The sequence below is a fragment of the Monodelphis domestica genome, chromosome 1 (genome assembly GCF_027887165.1).
Source record: "Monodelphis domestica isolate mMonDom1 chromosome 1, mMonDom1.pri, whole genome shotgun sequence".
Taxonomy (NCBI): Eukaryota; Metazoa; Chordata; class Mammalia; order Didelphimorphia; family Didelphidae; genus Monodelphis; species Monodelphis domestica.
Genome location: NC_077227.1, coordinates 201327375 through 201347508, shown reverse-complemented (window position 1 = coordinate 201347508; position 20134 = coordinate 201327375). Strand labels below are relative to the sequence as shown.

The window sequence follows — 20134 nt, the reverse complement described above, 5'->3', positions numbered from 1 at the left end:
ATTGATCTTAAAAAATTAAATAAATGGCATTTGAATGACAAAATGATTCTTTATAGATTGATGTCTTGGATGTTGTATTACTGAACTATTCTTAAAAGTTGCAAGCTGAATAAGTGTTCCAGAATTAAACAACTCCAGTTCTATAGAAGCCTTTTGAAAAGTTTAACTTGTATAATTACTGTGTGTATACTGTATTTCCTTAAGTATAGTATCTACCAATGTATCATAAAATGAAGAATCATAGAGAACAAATGAAATGGGAATCAGTAAGTGTAAATATAAATTTACATATTGATTTATTGTTGTTCCTTGTATGTAAGAAACTGTACAACTTACACTGCATTAAACTGTAAAATGGATAAAAATGTGTACAAAAACCCCCACATTCTTAGAAAAAGAATATATGCAAATAGTAAAAACTGGGAAGGGGATTAAAAAGCAAAATAATTCTTTAATTCAGTGTGCAAACATTTTATAAAAATAGAAACACTAACTCTATAGGTAGCATTTCCTGATAAATTATTTAAATAGCATATCTACACAATATGAGATATCTATTCCAATGGCAATGAGAAAAATAATTTATAAAAATAAAGCAATGGTATACAGGATGACAGAAAAACATAACAACATTAGAAATTGTATTTAACATTTTGATGCCATTTTCTTACAGGGAATACATTTTCTGCAAAGTTTCTTTTTTATACTATGTACAACATTTAATGTTTTTAGTACTACAGTAGCTTTAAAAGTTTTTTAAGACACTAAAACTCTTTTCACTTGATCCAAAGGTTCTTATCTCAGTCACACAACAAATGAGGTAATATTTGTACATAAGTTTCACCTTTGTCATTTTTTTCTTTTTTGGAAAAATGAAAGGTAACAGGTGTAAATGGTTTCCCCTCTCCCTGGCAAGAGACACATGGGATTGGGATAGACAGTATGTAAAGGCCTCTTGGCATTCTTAGTCATCTGAAAGTCAACCCACTAATCTACAGCCAACCAAACTGCCCAAAGACAAAAACAAAAACAAAAAGACCAGAAAACCCAATCATTCACACTCACTAACTGAAAGAACACCCCCTACTCATTGCTTCTCCCAGAGCCACATTCTTAGGGGACATTTACTCTTTTGTAGTTGATAAATTTCAACTATCTGATCTAAGCACTTTCAAAACTAAACCTAAATTCAAGGTAGAACAGAGTTAATAAATAATCTGTATTTACAATCTTACAGTCATGAAGACTCGTAACAATGATTACATGGATAGTCTCTACGCTTCTTCCTAGTTTCTTGAATAGTCCTTCAGTCATAGGTCATCCAGGAGAGGTAAAAAATAAATATGTTACATTTTAAAGGGTTTTTTAAAATCTACAGTCCAAGAAAGAGAGTTCTAAAAGTCCATGACACTGATAAAAAAAAGATAAAAAGGAATGTCTTATTTAGGTTGCTAATAACTTTTGTGCCTTTCTAACCATAAAAATATAAGCACAATTAATTGCCTTATTCCTTGGAAGACAACACATGTGCTCACTGAGATGGTAGGTCTTCCTACTTTCTTGCTACATCTGCAAAAGCTACATCTGGAATAAAACATCATCTTTATTTAACCAAGCAATGGCAGGGAAACATTGCCTTCTGCCAGTTAATTGTGACTGCCGATTTGGGGCATTAAAGGCAAGGGTGTCAGGAAGGGTTGGGAATCCAGTGTGCCAATTCTTTTTTCCATCCCCTTCCATTTAAGTATCTATTGTTAAGGATTAACCAGCTAACACTGTTGGACAGCATCCTGAAGTCCAGTAAGTTTTTTCATTCATCTTAAAAAGAATGATTCAGTACCAATGTGTAACAACAGTTCCTCCATGCTTTCTTCAAACACTTTACCTGGATTTTCCCGCCTCTCTCCTCCCTAGAAACTTTCCCCCTGCCCACCCCATCCATTTCTAAAAGAGGATGAGTTTGCTGGTCCCATAAGTTGTTCTGTCCCTCGCATGCATGAAAATGCTTCTGATGTAGTTCACAGCTCATCCTGAGAAGTCCTCATTACAAAATGCCATTTCATGGGGCTGCCAGTTGCACAGGCAGCAAAATTACCCTGTTATCAACAGTATAGCCAACATCTTTCTGACCAAAGCAAGCCGATGTTTTTTTCTTGCTCAACTGTCGACTAAAAGTAAGCCTTTATAGCCTTGAAAGATGTCTTCTTGTTCCATATAGGCTGAATGCTGAGTCTGTTTTTTTAAGTTGCATTTCCTCGAGGCACATCATATTTTAGAATCCACATTTAGCTAAGCAGAAGACAGGAAGGAGGAAAAGGATGATCCCAAGGGCTCTTAAAAGTCCATTGTTTGAGAAGGTGCAATAGAGCATTTTGAAAGTTCAGTCTATTGAGCAACATTTTGGTGATTAGGAATCTGTAGGAAGAAAAAACAAATACTGTTGAGCTCATATAAGCATTATAATTTCACCATCAGGCAGTTAACAGTCCAGTAGGCAGTATGAAATCTTTACTTGGATGACAACAATGATAAACAGAATTTATGAGTGAATTCGTGTGTTTCCATTTAAATGCATTAGTTGCCAATGGCCATAGGATCAGATGGGATCATAGACCCAGAGCTAGAAAAGACCTTAGAGGCTAGTTAGTCCAATCCTCTAATTGTCCAGATGGAGCAGCTCAGCCCCAGAGGCATTGAGTGACTCACCCAATATCACACTGGTAGCAAATGTAGGGATTTGGATCCAGGGCTTGAAACAGTGCCGGGTATCATGAATTTTAGCAACTTGAGCTGTGCTGCATTCTACATAATCTTTGGCAGCTAAGCTTAAATATTCTTTCCAAATTCTGTTGCAAAGTCTTACTACTCTTTAGAGTTCATCTATGAGCTAAGTCAATCTATTTCTTAAATACTCTGATTGCTTTCACTGGTTGGCAGTTGGCTTGCACAAATGGAAAGCATTTCTAGGACAATGCTGGGCACTCAGTAAATGCTTAGCAAATATTGGTGGAGCACAAGAGAAGATACAAAAGCCCTTAGTGAATTTGAAGTTTAGTTTACCTAACAGAAAAGACCACATATCCTTCTTTCTTATGTAAGGGAAGATGCCATGAAAGATGAGATTTTGATTATTATTTATTTATTATTAGACTTTATTAATTCATATCCTCATCATTTGGGAATTTGGGATAATTTGGAAAGTTACTGGGATGAAGTCAATACTGAACTACGCAGTATTATTATTTTTTTAAATAAAACTTTGGAGGAAATTTCAGGGGGAACTTCATTAAACATAGTTTGTTTCCTTTGAAAGTTCAACTATTATTTTTCTTATAGAATAAGTGTAGGCACTAGGTTTTTGATCACATTGGTTTAGGGAATTTCTAGGTGAATATCATAATCTTAGGCAGTGAGAGGTTAAATAACAATGTCCAATAGCCTGTTTGTATCAGAAATGGGACTTGAACCCAGCTTACAGTTCTGTTTCTCTGTCTGTTAAGCTAGTCTTCCTCATTTCTTTTAAAAGTAGTCTATAATTCTGGCATTTTATTGATTCATATTGCTCTTCCTCCAATTAATTTCAACCAATGAGATTTGAAATTAACTGTAGGACCCTGAGAAAGTTACTTAATTCTATTTGCCTCACTCTCATTGGTAAAGTGAGCTAGAGAAGGAAATGGCAAACCACTTGAGTATTTTTGCCAAGAAAAGCCCAGATAGAGTCATGGAAAGTCAAATCTGACTGAAACAACTGAACAACAAAAGCGAGACCTAACAATACTGGAGTTGATTTTGTTAGTCTTACCTCTGCATTCATATTTCAGATCAGAGAAGAACACCATTTCTTGGGAGAAGACAAACATTCCTAGTCTCCCACCAGCATATGTCTTGTCATAGATGGGTCCTGAGTCAGCCATGATTTTCTTTCCTTCATACATAACCACTCTATTTAAAAAAAGAGAGAAATTGTCAGTTATCCAAGTCTTTTCATATGGAAAAATAAATCTTGGTAGCATCACCCTTCTTTTTTGGGTTTCTCTTAACCACCCTACTTGGAAGAATATTGATCCATGATAAAAATCAGTACAATTACCTAATGAAGCCAGTTTTGGGTCTGTGGCTAAGACGCCATCTGTAGGCGGTGAAATCTTTCCAGCCAATGTGACGAGGGTCATGCCACAGGGTTCGAACCTGAAGGAAAAAAAAATAATGAAAAGTTTAGTCAAATGCACTATATATATATATATATATATATATATGTATATATATATACACATATATATTCATATGTGTTTATTTCATAAGAAATAACTTCTTAAAGTTACTGAGAAGATCTAAATAACAATGTTGAAGAGGGAACTTTTCGTATTCTTCTCAACTTGATATGAGTTCCTGCAGGTATATTTAAAAATGTAGCTATTTACTCAAATAGATCAGAGATACTATATATGTGGAAAAGGAAGAATGTAAGTCCTCCTATTCTTAAGGTCTAAACTTTTTGTTATTGAAGGGGAATTTCCTAGACACAATATGCTTCCTGTACAAACTCTATGAAACTCATAGCTAGGGACAAAGTTAGCATGAATAGCTGCCATCGAAGCTGTGAGGGATCTGGACCTCTAAGACTTTCCTATTAATAGAGTCATTCAAAGAACAATATCCCGATTGCTAATGATCTTCTCCATGTGTTCTTATGCCATTGCCTACTAACATCACTGTGGCTTACCTGTCCGGGGGTGTTTCCTGTGTGCCACAATGCATTCCTCAGGTGCTCCCCAGGCCCTGTGGTTGAATTGACGACTTTGACAGAGAGACCTGCGTAGCCCTGAGCTATGGTAGGACTGCTGTCCCAGTATGACTGGGTGAGCTGTTTCCACATCACCACATAGAAGCGGCTGCTGGACTGGTAGCCAAACACAAAGCCAGCATAGTCATCATCTCTCTCAGTATTGATAAAGAAGGTGCCACTGAAGTCCACAGCATTAAATTCATCAAAGCCTGAAAGAAGATGTATTTCAGATTGACTGCCAGTCCTCAGCTGGGTCCCAGATATTTCTAGAACCCCCTAAAGATCTAAAAGAATATCATCCAACTAAGAAGTTTTATATCTCATTTCTTCATCAGGCCCTTGTTTCAAGAAAGTGGTACTCACCTATAGCAAGGCCAGGATCACAGTTCACAGTCTGGACCAGCTCTTTACCCTGGTGACGCACAACCCAGTTGGGATCATTCTGGGATGTCCCTTTGGGATCCAGAGGGATCATCTGGAATCGTCGGAAATCAGTCTCACTAATAGCAACGTTCTCTGGGCAGATGTCGTCAATGTCTGGCACACTGTCATGGTCAAAGTCATCTTTGCAGGCATCTCCCCGTCCATCGCCTGAGGGCAAAAAGGTCACAGGGACAATTCAGAAGCATTAGCATAACTGCTCTCAAAATTCAAAACCCTCCTCCTTTATAGATTCATTTTCCTGGGATCATTAGGTAGGAGGCAAAAAGTTCAATCCTGCACCCAAATTGTCATTTGAAGTGTGAAGCTCTTAGTTCCCATTCTAATCAGCTTATGTGTCAGTATTCTCTCACACTACTTTAGATCAAATGTGAACATCTTTTTAAAAGGGCAAAAGATTTCCAGGGAACATACAATGGAACCCCATTTATAATTCTGGGGTCAGGGACTATTACAAATGCCCTTCTCACAGGATAACAGTATTTTTCCTGTTTATTTTTACTTCAGTTGTGTTTTTGTTTGCCTTGAGCATGTGAAATGGTAGGTTAGGTCACTCACCATCAGAATCTTTCTGGTCAGGATTGGGCACCAGTCTGCAGTTGTCTCTGTCATCAGGGATACCATCATTGTCATCATCATGGTCACAAGCATCCCCTTTGCCATCTTTGTCGTGATCGGCTTGATTGGCATTGGGCACATAGGGGCAGTTATCCATATTGTTCTGGTGTCCATCTTCATCAATATCTTGGTTGTTGTCACATGTATCACCAATACGGTCAGAGTCAGAGTCCAACTGAGAAAGGAAAGGAGGAAGGAGAAGAATGGAAAAATTAATTGTCATTCATTCATTAAATAGATGCTTCCTAAATATATTGGCAAAATACTGTGCTAGATGTTGAGGGGACATAAAAATGAATAAAAAAATGTTTCCTGCTGTCAAAGAACCTGTTGTCAATAGTCTAATACAAAATTCAAAATTCCAATGTTTGAATAGCTGTTACTTAAGAGACCCCTCCAAAAGAGAGAATAAAATATTCAGTCTTTTTCTGTCTACAACTGAGAAAATTCACTTTTGTTAAAACTCTTTACTTTTAAAAAATTGTTTTTCTTGATCCTGAATCTTACTGACATGAAGATTTGAGACTCTAGGGATGTTTGGAGTTTCAAAAGAAAAACAGGATTTCAGACCAAGGTGAACTTCAAGGATGATATCCAATTACTTAATCTTTAGGGATTCTGAACACAGCAGTAACTTTTTTTTGAATTTCCATTTCCAAAAGACAGATGAAGTCCTCAGACTAAATCTTATCTCTGTCCTTTGAAACTGGAATTAATGTATTTATTGATGTGTGATAGACAGTAAGTTGGCATGACATACTCCATGCCATGTCCTTAAAGTACCAAAAATACATGTAGATACAACCCTGATAATAGGATCTAATTAGTAGGATTACAGAGAAATTTAGGAATTCCAAAAACAATTAAGTTATGTGAGCTTTTGTACTGAAAATGACAAAAGGAGACCAGAATCTTTGACAAATGTAGCTGTTAAGAGTGAGTAGACCCCGGGTGGCTATGACTATACAACCAATAAATCAAAAAAAGTTAAGCACAGGAGCTGATAGAATTCCTTTGGAATCAATGAGCCCAGTGTTGTCTGGATCAGTTCTCCAGAGAAGACACTGGAATAGCATGGTTTGATTTTTTTTTCTTTTTATTTATAGTCATTTGATCATCTACATCTAGTCTTAGCTCCCTTAGAATTGATGTAGGAAAGAAGAATCTCAACTGATGAGCCTTAAAGAAGTAATACATTTTCTGCATAGCCCCAAATTTAAAAGTACAGAAGACTTAATATCTTTGGATTGTCAGAACTTCCTTAGGCCCATTCAGACATTTGAAGTATATACCTGAGGCTATTAATCCTTTTTTTTTTTTTTAAGGATTGTATGGGGTCTTGTCTCCGATAGAGCTAAAGTATTAGGTATTTGGCAGATGTGGCAGAACTTTCCTTCACCTTAATCTAGTAAAGATTAAACTTTCCATTTTTTATTGAAACTTTACTGCCAATAAGTGAAAAATAGTTCTTTGAAATTTACATTGAAATTTTCTTTCTCTTATATTCATCCATAAGGAAAGAGACAACACAGAATTATAAATTTAAAAAATGAAATGCTCTAAAATCTGAACCTGCTTTGGCTAAGAACTATTTCCAGTGTGCTTTAGATTGGGTAGAGTAAGCCTTGTTTTCATGTTGAATTAATGGTAAAGTAAATAACTGATTTCTCCAAACCTGATTAGTGTTTTCTCTTTATCTATTTTCCCCTGGATAAATTTTACACTCAATTCAGGATACAGCTTTTGCTCAATGGAGATTATATTTATAATGATATATGGTCCCTAGCACTACCAAAGTCATGGATTTCTTGTTTCATCAAAAATCAAAGATTTGCATGTTTTGGTTTCCAAAGATGAACAGAAGATCAAATATACCAGAATCGTTCGGTCCCAGGAAGAAAATTAAGTAAAATAGTCTAGATAGGATTAAACGCACATGCCCCCTAACTCAGCTGGCCTGGGGAGAGGGGTCTGCATGAGCTCAGATCTTCAAAAATTTGCAATCGCCTCTGAGACTCTAGTGAATTGTGAGAATGAGGCTATAGAAACCCGAGTCATGGGCACTCATAGCATTGTTCAAGTCTTAGAAAGTGGTCATCGGAAGATAAAATTTCAAAGACATCTACCTGATCTGGATTATGTTCTAGTGGGCAGTTATCACACTGGTCACCAACGCCATCCATATCGGTATCCCTTTGGTCAACATTATATACATATTGGCAGTTGTCTCTCTCGTTAAGAATACCTGCAGAAAGGAGTTGATCAAACAGATAAGATGTTGATCCCTTGCAATTTAAACTCTGAGAGCCAAGGCTAGAGATGAGAATTCAAAGCCAGGCTTACCATCTCCATCAATGTCTGCCGCGCAGGCGTCTCCTTCTCCATTGTTATCGGTGTCCGCTTGGTCTGGGTTGTGGTTATAGGGACAGTTATCACAGCGATCACCAACATCATCTCGGTCATAGTCATACTGGGCTGGGTTATAATGGAACGGACAGTTGTCCTGAAGAGGAGACAGGATTCAGAAACGTTAGGACGTGAGCAATGAAAACCCCCTCGACTTTTCAAGTATAGGCATCGGTTTAATACTCTTCAAAGCCCAAATGTATAAAATATACAACATGGTTAGAGTATACCCATTAGGGTCCACAAGCATTATTAATCACTTGCTATATAGGCACTATGCTAGGGACTGAGTATCTAGGGTTTACGATTTCATGTCACAAAATAATAAAAGCCATGAAATAATATAAGGAAACGGATTCCCATTGAGATGATGGGTCACTAGGAGTGAAGAAAAGACTCTTGCAGCATCTTATATCTCATCCTTGCTACCACTATCCCCAGCCCCCAAAGTAAGCCTAATACGACACTTAGGAATGGCATTAATAGCGATTATTTGGGAGAAGTCTTACAGATAGGTGAGAGTCGCTTTCAATCGACTCTAACATAGAGGAAGTAGCATCTCGAGATGCTCGGGGGAAACAAGCTTTGCAGGCAACCTCATTTTAAACCCTCATCTGGCTTTCAAACTCTGAGTCTCCTCCCCTAAGTATTTTTCAGCTATGAAATGCACTAACAATATGCTTTCTGATAACCCTGCAATTGCCTCTTGATTTTAAGGAGCTCCAGGCTACTAGGCAGCTGTTCAGTGGGAAAGAGGAAAGGAGGAATGGGAAACATGTTTAGTTCTTTACCCTGTCATCTGGGATTTTATCATTGTCATCATCATTATCACAGGCATCACCAATTCCATCTTTGTCATAGTCTTCCTGACCAGAGTTGGGAAGGTTAGGGCAATTATCCTAGTAGAGAGGAAGAGAAAAAAACATTCTTGTTACAACCCAAATTCCCATTCTCTTTATTTACCTCTTGTAAACACTGTGACTTAAGTAGCCCAAAAGGCTAAGTAGAACACACCAAGGATCCTGTAAATCATGCAACTTGTACAGGCAAGCAGGCTTTTTCTTGGGGACGTAGAGAAGGTAGTTGTACTGCTGCCACAGGTGCAATAGTTTTTGCATAGTGTAAGCATGAGTCAACCTCTCCAGGTGGTATTGTCTTGTACCACTTCTGACAACAGTTACCTGATGTGTAACCCTCAAAGGGATGGCTTCCAATTTGTGTTGTTAGGACTTTAAGTGATTTTTAATCTTTCTCATTAGATAGATTAGATCTTATTTTCAAAGTTGGAGAACCACACAGCTCCTTATCATACTTAAAAAAAAAACAACAAAACTAACTACCACATCAAATTCTTTGCAAAAGGGAATGATGGAAGGCCCAACTTACTTTTTTGCAGTGATAAGTTGCATTAGCGACACAGACAAGGTCCTCATTGGGCCAGCCATCCAAGTCAGTGTCCTCCCCACAGATGATGCCATTGCCAGCATAGCCTGGCTTGCATTCGCAACGGAACATGGGGTCGCTGTAATGTCCCAGGTAATTGCATTTGGCATTCTTATTACAGTCATGAGTTCCATCTGTGCAGGGATTGCGTGGCTTGCACACCTGAAAACATGAACAATGAAAGTCACTGTGAGAGAGCTTCCCAGAATCCCTCAAAAGCAGCCACAAGGATCAAGGGTCTTCTCCTGTCTTAAAGTTTAGGGAGACTCTTCATATAAAGCCATGCTGGTTGAATTTTCTTGGTCATTTTTACTTCCAAAAGAATCCACAGCAGCTGTTCAAAAATGAATGAACATTTTTGAAACTTTCATCTTCTAGATGGGCTAGGAATTATCAATCTAAATACTTGTGAACAAATTCTACCATTTATATTAATATATCTGTATCTATCTATCCATCCATCCATCCATCCATCCATCCATCCATCCATTTATTTATATGTGACATTTCCAGATACCATGAAGCATTTCTTTTACGCTTCTCTAGCACCCACCAAATCCCTAGCAGGATTTAACACTACTCCTACAGATTATGTTTCCATAGCAAATGAGATTAAAGTTCAGGTTATTTGTCTTTTTTCCTCCTTCAAGAGAGGCCTGAGAAGACTGGACTAAATCACCTTGAATATCCTTCCTCCTCCTGAATCTAGGATGCTGCAGACTCCCTCCCTCCCCCCATGGCAGTCATAAATGCTACCATACCTGTTTGTTAGCAGTGGCATGCTCCACGCCTCGTCCGAAAGGCTGAGATCCTGTGAAACGTGGTGGACAGGGCAGGCAGTTATAGCCAGGGTCAGTGTTTTCACACCTGTGCACCCCATTGTGGTTGAAGCAGGCATCAGGGACCTCTTGACACTGGGAAGAAAAAGAAATGACAGAGGGTTTTCTTGGTGTTGAGATGACTCCATCTTTAATAGGGAATCATAAACAAGGTATTGCTTGTTCCAAGTCTAAGATCTGAACGCTTGCTGCTGAGGACCACTGATGTCTCTTACCTCATCAACATCTTTGCATTGGATTCCATTTCCAGTGTAGCCAGCGGGACAGGCACCACAGGTCCAAGAGCCATCTGCGTAACTGGTACACTTGGCACCGGCAAAGCAAGGGTTTGACAGGCATCCATCTGGGCCAAGATGAAAAAAGCAGTTAGGATTTAGAGCTCACCTAGTGTAGCTGCTGAGAAAGCACATCAACAAAAAAGTAGAGGGGAAGACATCTTTGTCTCTCTCCCATCGATGATGTTCAGAGATTACGTTGTCTAATGACATTCCAGAACACGGAAAAATGCTATGAATAGGAAGGTGTTGACTCCCTCATTAGCTTTAATTAATTAACTAATTAAATGGAAACCCACTCAGTGCAATTGTTTCATGGCTTGCGATAAAAGGGTAATCAAAGATTTACTTACCGATGGGACAGTCCTGCTTGTTACAGAGTTGGCTTCCGGTAGCATCGCCCACACAATCCTTGCCCCCAAATTGAGGTTTGGGATTATTGCAGAGCCGGCTACGTTTTTGCAGGCCTCCTCCACAGGTGACCGAACAGATATCCCACGGTGACCAAGGGCCCCAGCCTCCATTGACTGCCAGAAAAGAAGCCAACATTAATCTGTGGAGAATTCCTTTGAAATGCTCTCAAAGGATAGAAGTTTTTGCTACTCTTCAAGGCATGTTTGGTATGTTTGTTATGGAACTAAATTTCATATAATCCATTTTCTTGCTATTAAAATTAAAAGTAAGAGACAATGTACAAGGCTTTGCTCCCCTTTTGTTTTTTTTAGGATGTATTATTTTTTTTTTTGGCCCAGTGATCCTTCCAAAGATCGACAAGGCATGCCAGAATCCAGTTGAGTCATAGCTGTTGGCCCAGGTCTCTGTTTTTCATTAATGACTGCACTTACTCGGGCAGGCGTCTCTCTGGCAGGCTTTGGTTTCTCTTGCTTCGCCTTCACACGGCTTTCCATTCATCTGGGGGCTGGGAGAGTTGCAAAGGCGAATCCTGGTGATCTCGCCACTGCCACAGGTCACGGAGCAAGAGGACCACGGAGACCAGTGGCTCCAGCCGCCATCCTGTTTAACTGAAGGAAAAGGGGAGGGTGTCATTCAGAGTTCCTTTGGAGTCCCCAGAAACCTCCCTAGGATTTAGCAGCTCTGTGCTTAACAGTGAAATCAACCTTAGCTGTTACTGCTCCTCCTCCTCCTCCTCCTCCTCCTCCTCCTCCTCCTCCTCCTACTCCTATTCCTACTCCTACTCCTATTCCTACTCCTACTCCTACTCCTATTCCTCCTCCTCCTCCTCCTCCTACTTCTACTCCTATTCCTACTCCTACTCCTACTCCTATTCCTCCTCCTCCTCCTCCTACTTCTACTCCTATTCCTACTCCTACTCCTCCTCCTCCTCCTACTCCTATTCCTACTCCTACTCCTACTCCTATTCCTCCTCCTCCTCCTCCTCCTACTTCTACTCCTCCTCCTCCTCCTCCTCCTCCTCCTCCTACTCCTATTCCTACTCCTACTCCTATTCCTACTCCTACTCCTACTCCTATTCCTCCTCCTCCTCCTCCTCCTCCTCCTCCTACTCCTATTCCTATTCCTACTCCTACTCCTACTCCTATTCCTCCTCCTCCTCCTCCTCCTCCTACTTCTACTCCTATTCCTACTCCTACTCCTATTCCTACTCCTACTCCTCCTCCTCCTCCTACTTCTATTCCTACTCCTACTCCTATTCCTACTCCTACTCCTATTCCTCCTCCTCCTCCTCCTCCTACTCCTATTCCTCCTCCTACTCCTATTCCTCCTCCTACTCCTATTCCTCCTCCTCCTCCTCCTCCTCCTACTTCTACTCCTATTCCTACTCCTACTCCTACTCCTATTCCTCCTCCTCCTCCTCCTACTTCTACTCCTATTCCTACTCCTACTCCTATTCCTACTCCTACTCCTCCTACTCCTCCTACTCCTCCTACTCCTCCTACTCCTATTCCTACTCCTACTCCTACTCCTACTCCTACCATCACCATAACCACTATTACTGTTGCTGCTGCTACTACAATGACTTCAAGTAATAATTAGAATTTATAGAGCATTTTAAGGTTTTCAGCAAGTTTTCTTTACTTATATCATCTTATAGGACACTTATAACATCTCTATGAAATAGAAACTGTTTGATACCCACTAGGAAGCACCAGCTCATCCCCGCCTATCTCATAAATGTCGGAGGCAGAATTAGACCTTCAGTCTCCCTGACTCCAGCTCGCCTCACAGCCAGTTTTTGCCATCAGAGCCCTCCCTTCCCAGGGACAGAGAGGTCACCTGTAGGAGTGGGGAGGGGGGAGGGGATGCTCCTTAGGTACAAAGCTTGAAGCCCCACCCCCACACCAAGGAGATGATCACTCACATCTCTTGTCGCACTCGCGGATGTGGCAGGTTCGTGTCTGTACGGAAGAGCCCTCGCAGCGGTTGTTGAGGCTGTCGCAGGAACGGCCTCTCTGCTGGATCCCATTGCCGCAGGTCACCGAACAGGACGTCCACTCAGACCATGGGGACCAGCTGTCATCAGCAGAATCGCTGGCTGCGAGGGGAATGGAGGGCCATTGAGAACACAAATACAAAACAAAACAAAGCCATTCCTGTTTCGGCCTTGTGCCTAGGCCTTTCCCAAGTACCTAAAGAGTGAGGCTGAATTTTATGTCCTCCATGAGTATCACGCCCTGGCATCACGGGATGGTTTTCCTTGGCTAGATTTTCCAAGCATTCCTGCAGTGTCTATTCTCACCTTTGTCCCTTTGTTATTATTATTATTATTATTATTTTTAAACCCTTACCTTCCGTCTTGGAATCAATACTGTGTTTGGGTTCCAAGGCAGAAGAGCAATAAGGGCTAGTCTTGCCCAGAGTCTCCCAGCTAGGAAGTGTCTGAGGTCAGATTTGAACCCAGGACCTCCCATCTCTAGATCTGGCTCTCCATTCCCTGAGTCACCCAGCTGCCCCCTCCCCATCGCTTTTTATCCAAACTTCACTTCCACAGTTGGACCCATTTGGATGGGAATTTCTAATCCCTCAGGTCAGGCTTGTCTGAGTCCCTTCTTCTAGTCAGAGGAGCCCCGGGTGGCGGGTCTCTCAGAGCATCTTGAATGCAGCCTGGCTGCTCTCTGCTCTGATTCCAACTAGGTCCGAAGGCGAATCAATCTGTTACTCCTCTCCCCCTGGCTTTCACCAGGGGCAAATGTTTGTTTTCCATCTGTCCAGGCACCATGACAACAATCAACCCTCACTGGCCCAAGCCCTAGACAGAGAACCTGTTTTCATTTTGCCCTCTTATCAGTTGGAAGTGACTCCTGGCCATCCTGAATTCAGGTTTGGAGCTCAGTTACCGCTTTGCTCTCTTTAAATAGAGTACTAATGGAAGCAGTGAGGAAAAAACAAAATAAAACCCCCACATGTACAAATAATCATTTTCATGCTAAAAAGAATTCCCAGAGAGGGCTGATCTTTCATTGTTGGGACTGGGAACTTTTTTTTCTGGTTAAAAATAAATGTTTTCTTATTTGTTTTTCTCCTATTAGGCAAAAAGCAAAATGACTGATGAATCCTTTGGGCTGGTTTCATGAAATATTGGCCTCGAAAAGGGATTCAATTCATTTAAACTGGCATCAAAAGCCAAATTTCAGAGGCAGGAGTTTCAACTTGCTTTTTTTGAGTGGTATGAATCTCTAGCTGTTATTTATTCGAACAGATCTCCTTTCTTATTTTTTAATTTTTTGCTATTTTGTTTATTCTTTTTTTGTTTTTGCTGTTTTGCTATTCTTAGAATTTTCTAGCTGTGATGGCTAATATATTTCAGGAAGCTAAATAGAGTACCATACCTAAAGTCAATTTGGACGACCTGAGTTTGAATCCTATTATAGGTACTTATTATATTAGCTTTGTGACTCTAGACAATTCACTGAGCCTGCTTGCTCATCTGTAAAATGGGGCTGGCAATAATTGCATCATCTTCACATCATTGTTGTAAGAATCGAATGGAATAATATAGGTAAAACTCTTTGCACACTTTAACTTTCTATAGAAATGTTAGTTATTAGGTAAACAAAGTGCATTGCAAAGCTAAAAGTCCTATACAAAGATCAATTATGATTATTATTGTCCAAATGTAAGTAGTTTCCATTCCAATAATTATCAATACAAATTGATTTTTTTAGACAACTGCAATTAATCATCTTGATCCCTGCTGTCTGGGCAGCACTTAAAGTGGCCCAAATTTCTGACTTAGCAGTGATTAAGTTTTTAGCAACACAGCAAAAATAAATGTAATCAGCTCTTGCATCCTGAGAGGGAGCCCTGGACAGAGAAACATGGTGGGTGTGGGAGACTGGGAAAGAGACTGACTGCACTGCTAGAATCTGGTGTCTAGGGCTGGCCAAGACACTGCAGAATAGTTATGTCATTAAAAAAAAAAACTCACGCCAGCAACGTGGGCAGCACTCCCCATCAGGAATTGTGGCATTGGAACAGGGCATAAGGGGGCAGGACACTTTTTTGCACATGGTCACAGAGTTCTGCAGAAAGAGAGAAAAGGATTACTGAGCATATTGTAACTAGAAATCCACATGCTATGAGATTTCCAATTCTGAGCTGAATTTGGTCAGGACTAAATTTTTAACTGGACAGGATCCCACTAAGAAGTTGGCTCCTTTCTAGATTTGCAGCTGCCACAATAGTAAAGGCAGCCCCAGTGAGTTGTCACTCAGCTCTCCAGAGTTTGCTTTTAATTGCTCATCAGTCAAGGGTGGAAGTGTTATGGCATGCAAAAGTTATCCAAGGGGAACCACCAAACACCATGAGTCATATTCTACTGTTATGTTGCAAATGGAGCTCATGGAGAGCTTTTTAAGAAAATAAAGGATCTACAAGCAATTTTCCCCCCATCATCTCTGGGTCTGGCTCAGAATTGATTAGACAGGGACAGAATAGGAGTTCGGTGGATTTGGGTCCCAAATCCAGCAATCTACAGAGTTCTACTTAAGAAGGAACTTTGATCCCTGAGCCAGAAAACCCCAAACATTCACCCACCACATGCCTGAAAGTGGCCTAAAGTGAAACACACACTCTGGGAAGTACGTTTCAGGTAAACAAGTCTACCCTGATAGAATGCCAACTGGAGTGATTTGAGCAACAATCAGTGCTCTATTAAAAGAACCACAGTGTCATACCTGAATACAAATCAGGACAAAAAAAAAGAAAGAAAGAAAGGAATGTTCTAACAGGGTTCCATTTACTTGACATTCAACACTTAGCCTTTGATTTCTAAACTAAAGTGGGCAAATTATCCAGCTGCCTCAGTAGATTTGTACTCTCAAATACTCTGCTCAAGGTATAATTAAGAGAAGTTTTTCAAACTGTTTTAAAGAAGATGTGCACAGATGCCATAATTAAAATGTTAAGCCACTTTGGGGATCAGGCTACTGAACTTGTGCGAGTACTTCCTGAGTGATCTTAGCCCTACTAACCTACCACTAGTAATTTGGAAATTGGTAAAGTCTCTTTACCTGGCAATAACATTCGGTGCAGCTATCAATAGTCCACATGTCATTGTTGTTATATTTTATTCCATTGTAACTGCAGCCAGGATCCGACCAAGGCTTCTGCACTGCAATGGACAGTAGTTCATTTTCTTCAGTCTAAGAGGGATTGGAAAACAAACAAACATCATTAGTATCTGGTACTTTCAATAATGCAGGACCATCCATCAGAGGGCTCATGGGAATGGCTCGTTCGGGATGACTGCTGTCACTTACCACCTTGCGGATGTTGTCTTGCAGTGTGGTCACTATGGTCCGGAGTCCCTTAAGCTCCAGGAACATGTTGGCCAGCTCATCGCAGGAGAAGCCACAGATTGCCTGCAGATCCTTGGTCTTGTGGCCAATGTAGTTGGTGCGGATGGCAGGGCTGGAACCATTTACTGGATTGTCAAGTGTGATAATGTGATTGGTGGCTACCAGAAAACAAAGGAAAGAGAAGAGATTACAGGGCATCCCCAGAGAGCCATGTATGCCAGTCCCTAGAGTCCCAAGATATCATTTTATGAGGGAGAATGTTGCCTGTGGGAACTTGGCATGAGCAGCTTATGCACGGCTCCCATTTCAAACGTGTCTCACCTGTTCTAAGTGATTTTTTTGTTGCTGTTTTTATTTTTAACTTTCTGCCCTCTTCCCTTTCTGCCCCCCTCCTTCCCAGTGGGGGAAAAAAAGAGTAAACTTACAGCTGGAACAGCCTTTATTCCTCAGGATATCCTCTGGGGTGGTTCCAAAGACAAATCTCACATTTTGAAGCACCCCCTGGTGGTAGAGGCAGGAGGAAAATTATTTGGTGCAAGCCAGAAATATTCACTTATTATCACCCCAAAACTTCAAATTTATAAGCAAGTATTGCACATTAAATAGTTTGACTTATAAAGGTTATTTTCAACAAAAACGAACAAATTGTCTTTATAAATCTAAATATCCCCAAAGTGCCCTCTGCCATCATTTCAACAGCTGCCAGGTCTTTGGGATATCCTTAAAGGAATTCAGCCCATTTAGGCAGTCAAGAGTTATAATCTTATAGTGAATACTGGGGATGCTGTGAAGTCAGGCAGGGAAATGTGTCAAAAGGTTAAGTGTTTGAGCAGCGGAGCCAAGTCTGCTTAGAACCAGAGGGAGGGAGAAAGAAACCATATAAAGCCACTCCTCTTAATTCAACACCATTCCTAAGATTCAGAGAGCTGCTTTATTGGGGGGGGGGGTGAGGGCCAAGCATTATTTCTGCTGTCATAAATGTCCTTTTAACTACATGTCCTTTAACCTCTATGCTTGAAACTACATGTCAGACCTTTTTGTAACAAGCCACTTGTTTCTGGAAGAGATTCAAGCGACTGAGTAGACAAGATAATTGCTTGAGAATACTATTAGAAAAAACCATTCCCTAGCTTGCCACTTGAAGGTCTCTTTTACCTGCTCTAACCTATAGATGGTCTCAACAATTCCCTTGGCAGTGTGACAGCTCGAACATTCTTTTTGGATTAGGGAGTAGGAGAAGAAATCTCACCTGAAAGTTATCATTAACATCTCCCTTGGCCACTCGGAGTCTGGCCTTGCCAGCCAGGTCCCTGGTGAAGATGCTTTCAATGGGGGCATCCAGTTCAGCATTCTCCATCTTTTCGCAGCCTACGTACAACTGGGCTCTGTCCTCTTGCACAAACAGGAGGATACTCTTCCATTGGCCTGTGGCCAAGAGAGCTTCTTCCACTGATACCACTTGCTGCTTCCCCTGCACTGAAATGCTCAGGTCCAGAGTGCCTGCTTTGCCATTAGAAACTAGACTAAAGATATGGCCGGAGTGATCCTTGTACTCCACTGTCAGCAAGGTGCCCCTGGTCTTTTTCATCTGCCTCAGGGAGGCCAGGAAGATAAAGCCCCTTTCTGCCCGGATTGCATCCACCAGGTCTTGGAACTTGTCAGCTGGCATGGCAGGGATACGATTGGCATCTTCGATTCGGTAAGCTGGGCTGGAGGAATCAGGACCTTTCACCAGACGGCGCCCAGAGCCCTTGTGGGCAGCTCCGGGGAGATCAAAGAGGTCAAACACACTGTTGTCGCCTCCAGATTCTAGAGGACAGGAGCAGAATATACAGTGAATGGTAAGGAGGGATGCTAGACTTAAGGGTACCAGGTTCTCAGTGCCTCTGCCTGAGGAGTAGCTTTAGTACTCAAACAGTAGCAGACAGTAGGAGGCACAGGAGAATACATAAATAAGCACCTCAGAGAGTCAGGGATCTCCCTCAAGAGAAAACACCCAACACTTACCCTAGAGTACTGTGTAGCTATGTTTAATATGGACATTCCCTATTCAAAATTTCTCATTCCTGCTTCCCATCACCTACATTTTCTCTTTTGGGTTGTTTTGGGGCAGACCTAGGGTCCCTAGGAGCCCTGCCTAAAAGGATCTCGAATTTGACCGCTCCCGATTTCGCCCTGTTTCTCCCCACCCCCACCCCCAAGCTGTGGCATGGGCTCACCTGAGATCCTGTTGGTGCCGCACACTTTCAACAGCAGTAAGAGGACGAGCCCCCAGGCCAGCCCCATGATGGAGCTGTTTGCGTCTAGTGTCCAAAGCCTGCAGCTGAGAGAGCACAAGTTCAGTCAGTATCGGACAGCGCAGCTCTGAAGACCTCCCAAAAGAAGGTAACTTAGAGAAGGGGCTATATAGCTAAGGTCCTGGTGTGGGGGATTGTGGCTGTGTGACATACAGATTTCCCTGTGCTCCCAAAACTTTTTTGAGGGAGAAGCTCTAGGCAGCACAATCCAGAGGAAAGTTTTGGAGTGGGACAGAAGTACTGAGGATTGAACAAGAAATGCTTAACACCGGGAAACTTTTCCTGGAAAAACTTGGGGACAAGGAATCTCTGTGGTAGTGAAAGGGAGAGAGAAGGAGACATCACTTCGAGAAGGAAACCGTAGTCTTTCTCGGGTGACTGTCGAAGACTGAAGAGACCCCCCTCTGAAAATGTTTTGGAGGTCAGGAACTATTAAGACTTTCTTGCAGAACTGGGGTTGTGAGTCCTAATATTACCCTTGGATCTCTCAGGGCTGTGTGTGGTGCACTTCTAGGATCCAGTGGAAAAAAAGACGACCAGCGGGTGAGTGAAATGAATCATCCTGGGGACAGCTCTTGATGAGCAGGATGAGTTCTTGGGATCCCCCTCCCCAAAAGTAGTGGGTAGGATAGTACTGGTAAAATGATAGTTTGGGGAGAAATCCTCAAAAGGAATAGACCTGAGTGCCCCGGATCCCCAAAGCGGTAGAAGGCAGCTATTCTCTTACCTGTGTCGATTAGGGAACCAAGACTATAGCGATCCTCCGCTACAGGGATGGGGCCAGGGTAGCAGCACACAGTCCCGTGGTTGTCTTCCAAACACTGAAGGGGCGCCTAACTCCAAGGAAGCGAGAGGGGGCAACGGCTGGAGGAGATCCTTGAGTAGTCCAAAGAAAGCGCCGAGAGGCAGAGTGGATGAGTTTGGCCAGTAAGGGCAGCTGTGGAGATGAGCGTCAGGACCAAGAGCGATTGGCTGGGTCCCCTTCTAGTTAGCTGCTCCAGGTCTGGTGCAGTGTTTGGAGAAGCGGCTAAGTCGTGCGCCTTTAAAGGGTCGCGCACATTCCTGGGGGACTCTGAGGGCCAATCAGAGGCGGCCGGGCAGGAAGCGGGCGGGGGAAGGTATGACTGGGTTGCCCTCCTCCTCCCCGTCTCGCGGCTCCCCCCACCCCCACCTCGGCGGCCTATCCCCCCCCCCTTTCCCCCCCCCCCCCTCCTTCCCTCCCTTCTCCTGGGCTCCCGCGCCGGGGCCG

General features: G+C 41.9%; 1 protein-coding gene across 1 annotated transcript; it reads right to left on the bottom strand.

The window, feature by feature from the left end:
* Positions 1-279: 279 nt before the first annotated feature.
* Positions 280-19906, bottom strand: THBS1 (thrombospondin 1). Its single transcript, XM_001380908.4, has 22 exons — positions 19613-19906; positions 18808-18911; positions 17838-18397; positions 17014-17089; positions 16550-16746; positions 16301-16432; positions 15217-15310; positions 13150-13323; positions 11657-11833; positions 11165-11338; positions 10752-10879; positions 10459-10611; positions 9641-9859; positions 9046-9153; positions 8192-8351; positions 7975-8093; positions 5789-6023; positions 5153-5380; positions 4727-4998; positions 4094-4191; positions 3806-3945; positions 280-2415 (listed from the first exon to the last, which is right to left on the bottom strand). Exons 2-22 carry the CDS (start codon positions 18872-18874, stop codon positions 2408-2410), a joined length of 3519 nt encoding a protein of 1172 aa, XP_001380945.1. The 5' UTR covers positions 18875-18911; positions 19613-19906; the 3' UTR covers positions 280-2407.
* Between the last annotated feature and the right edge of the window lie 228 nt (positions 19907-20134).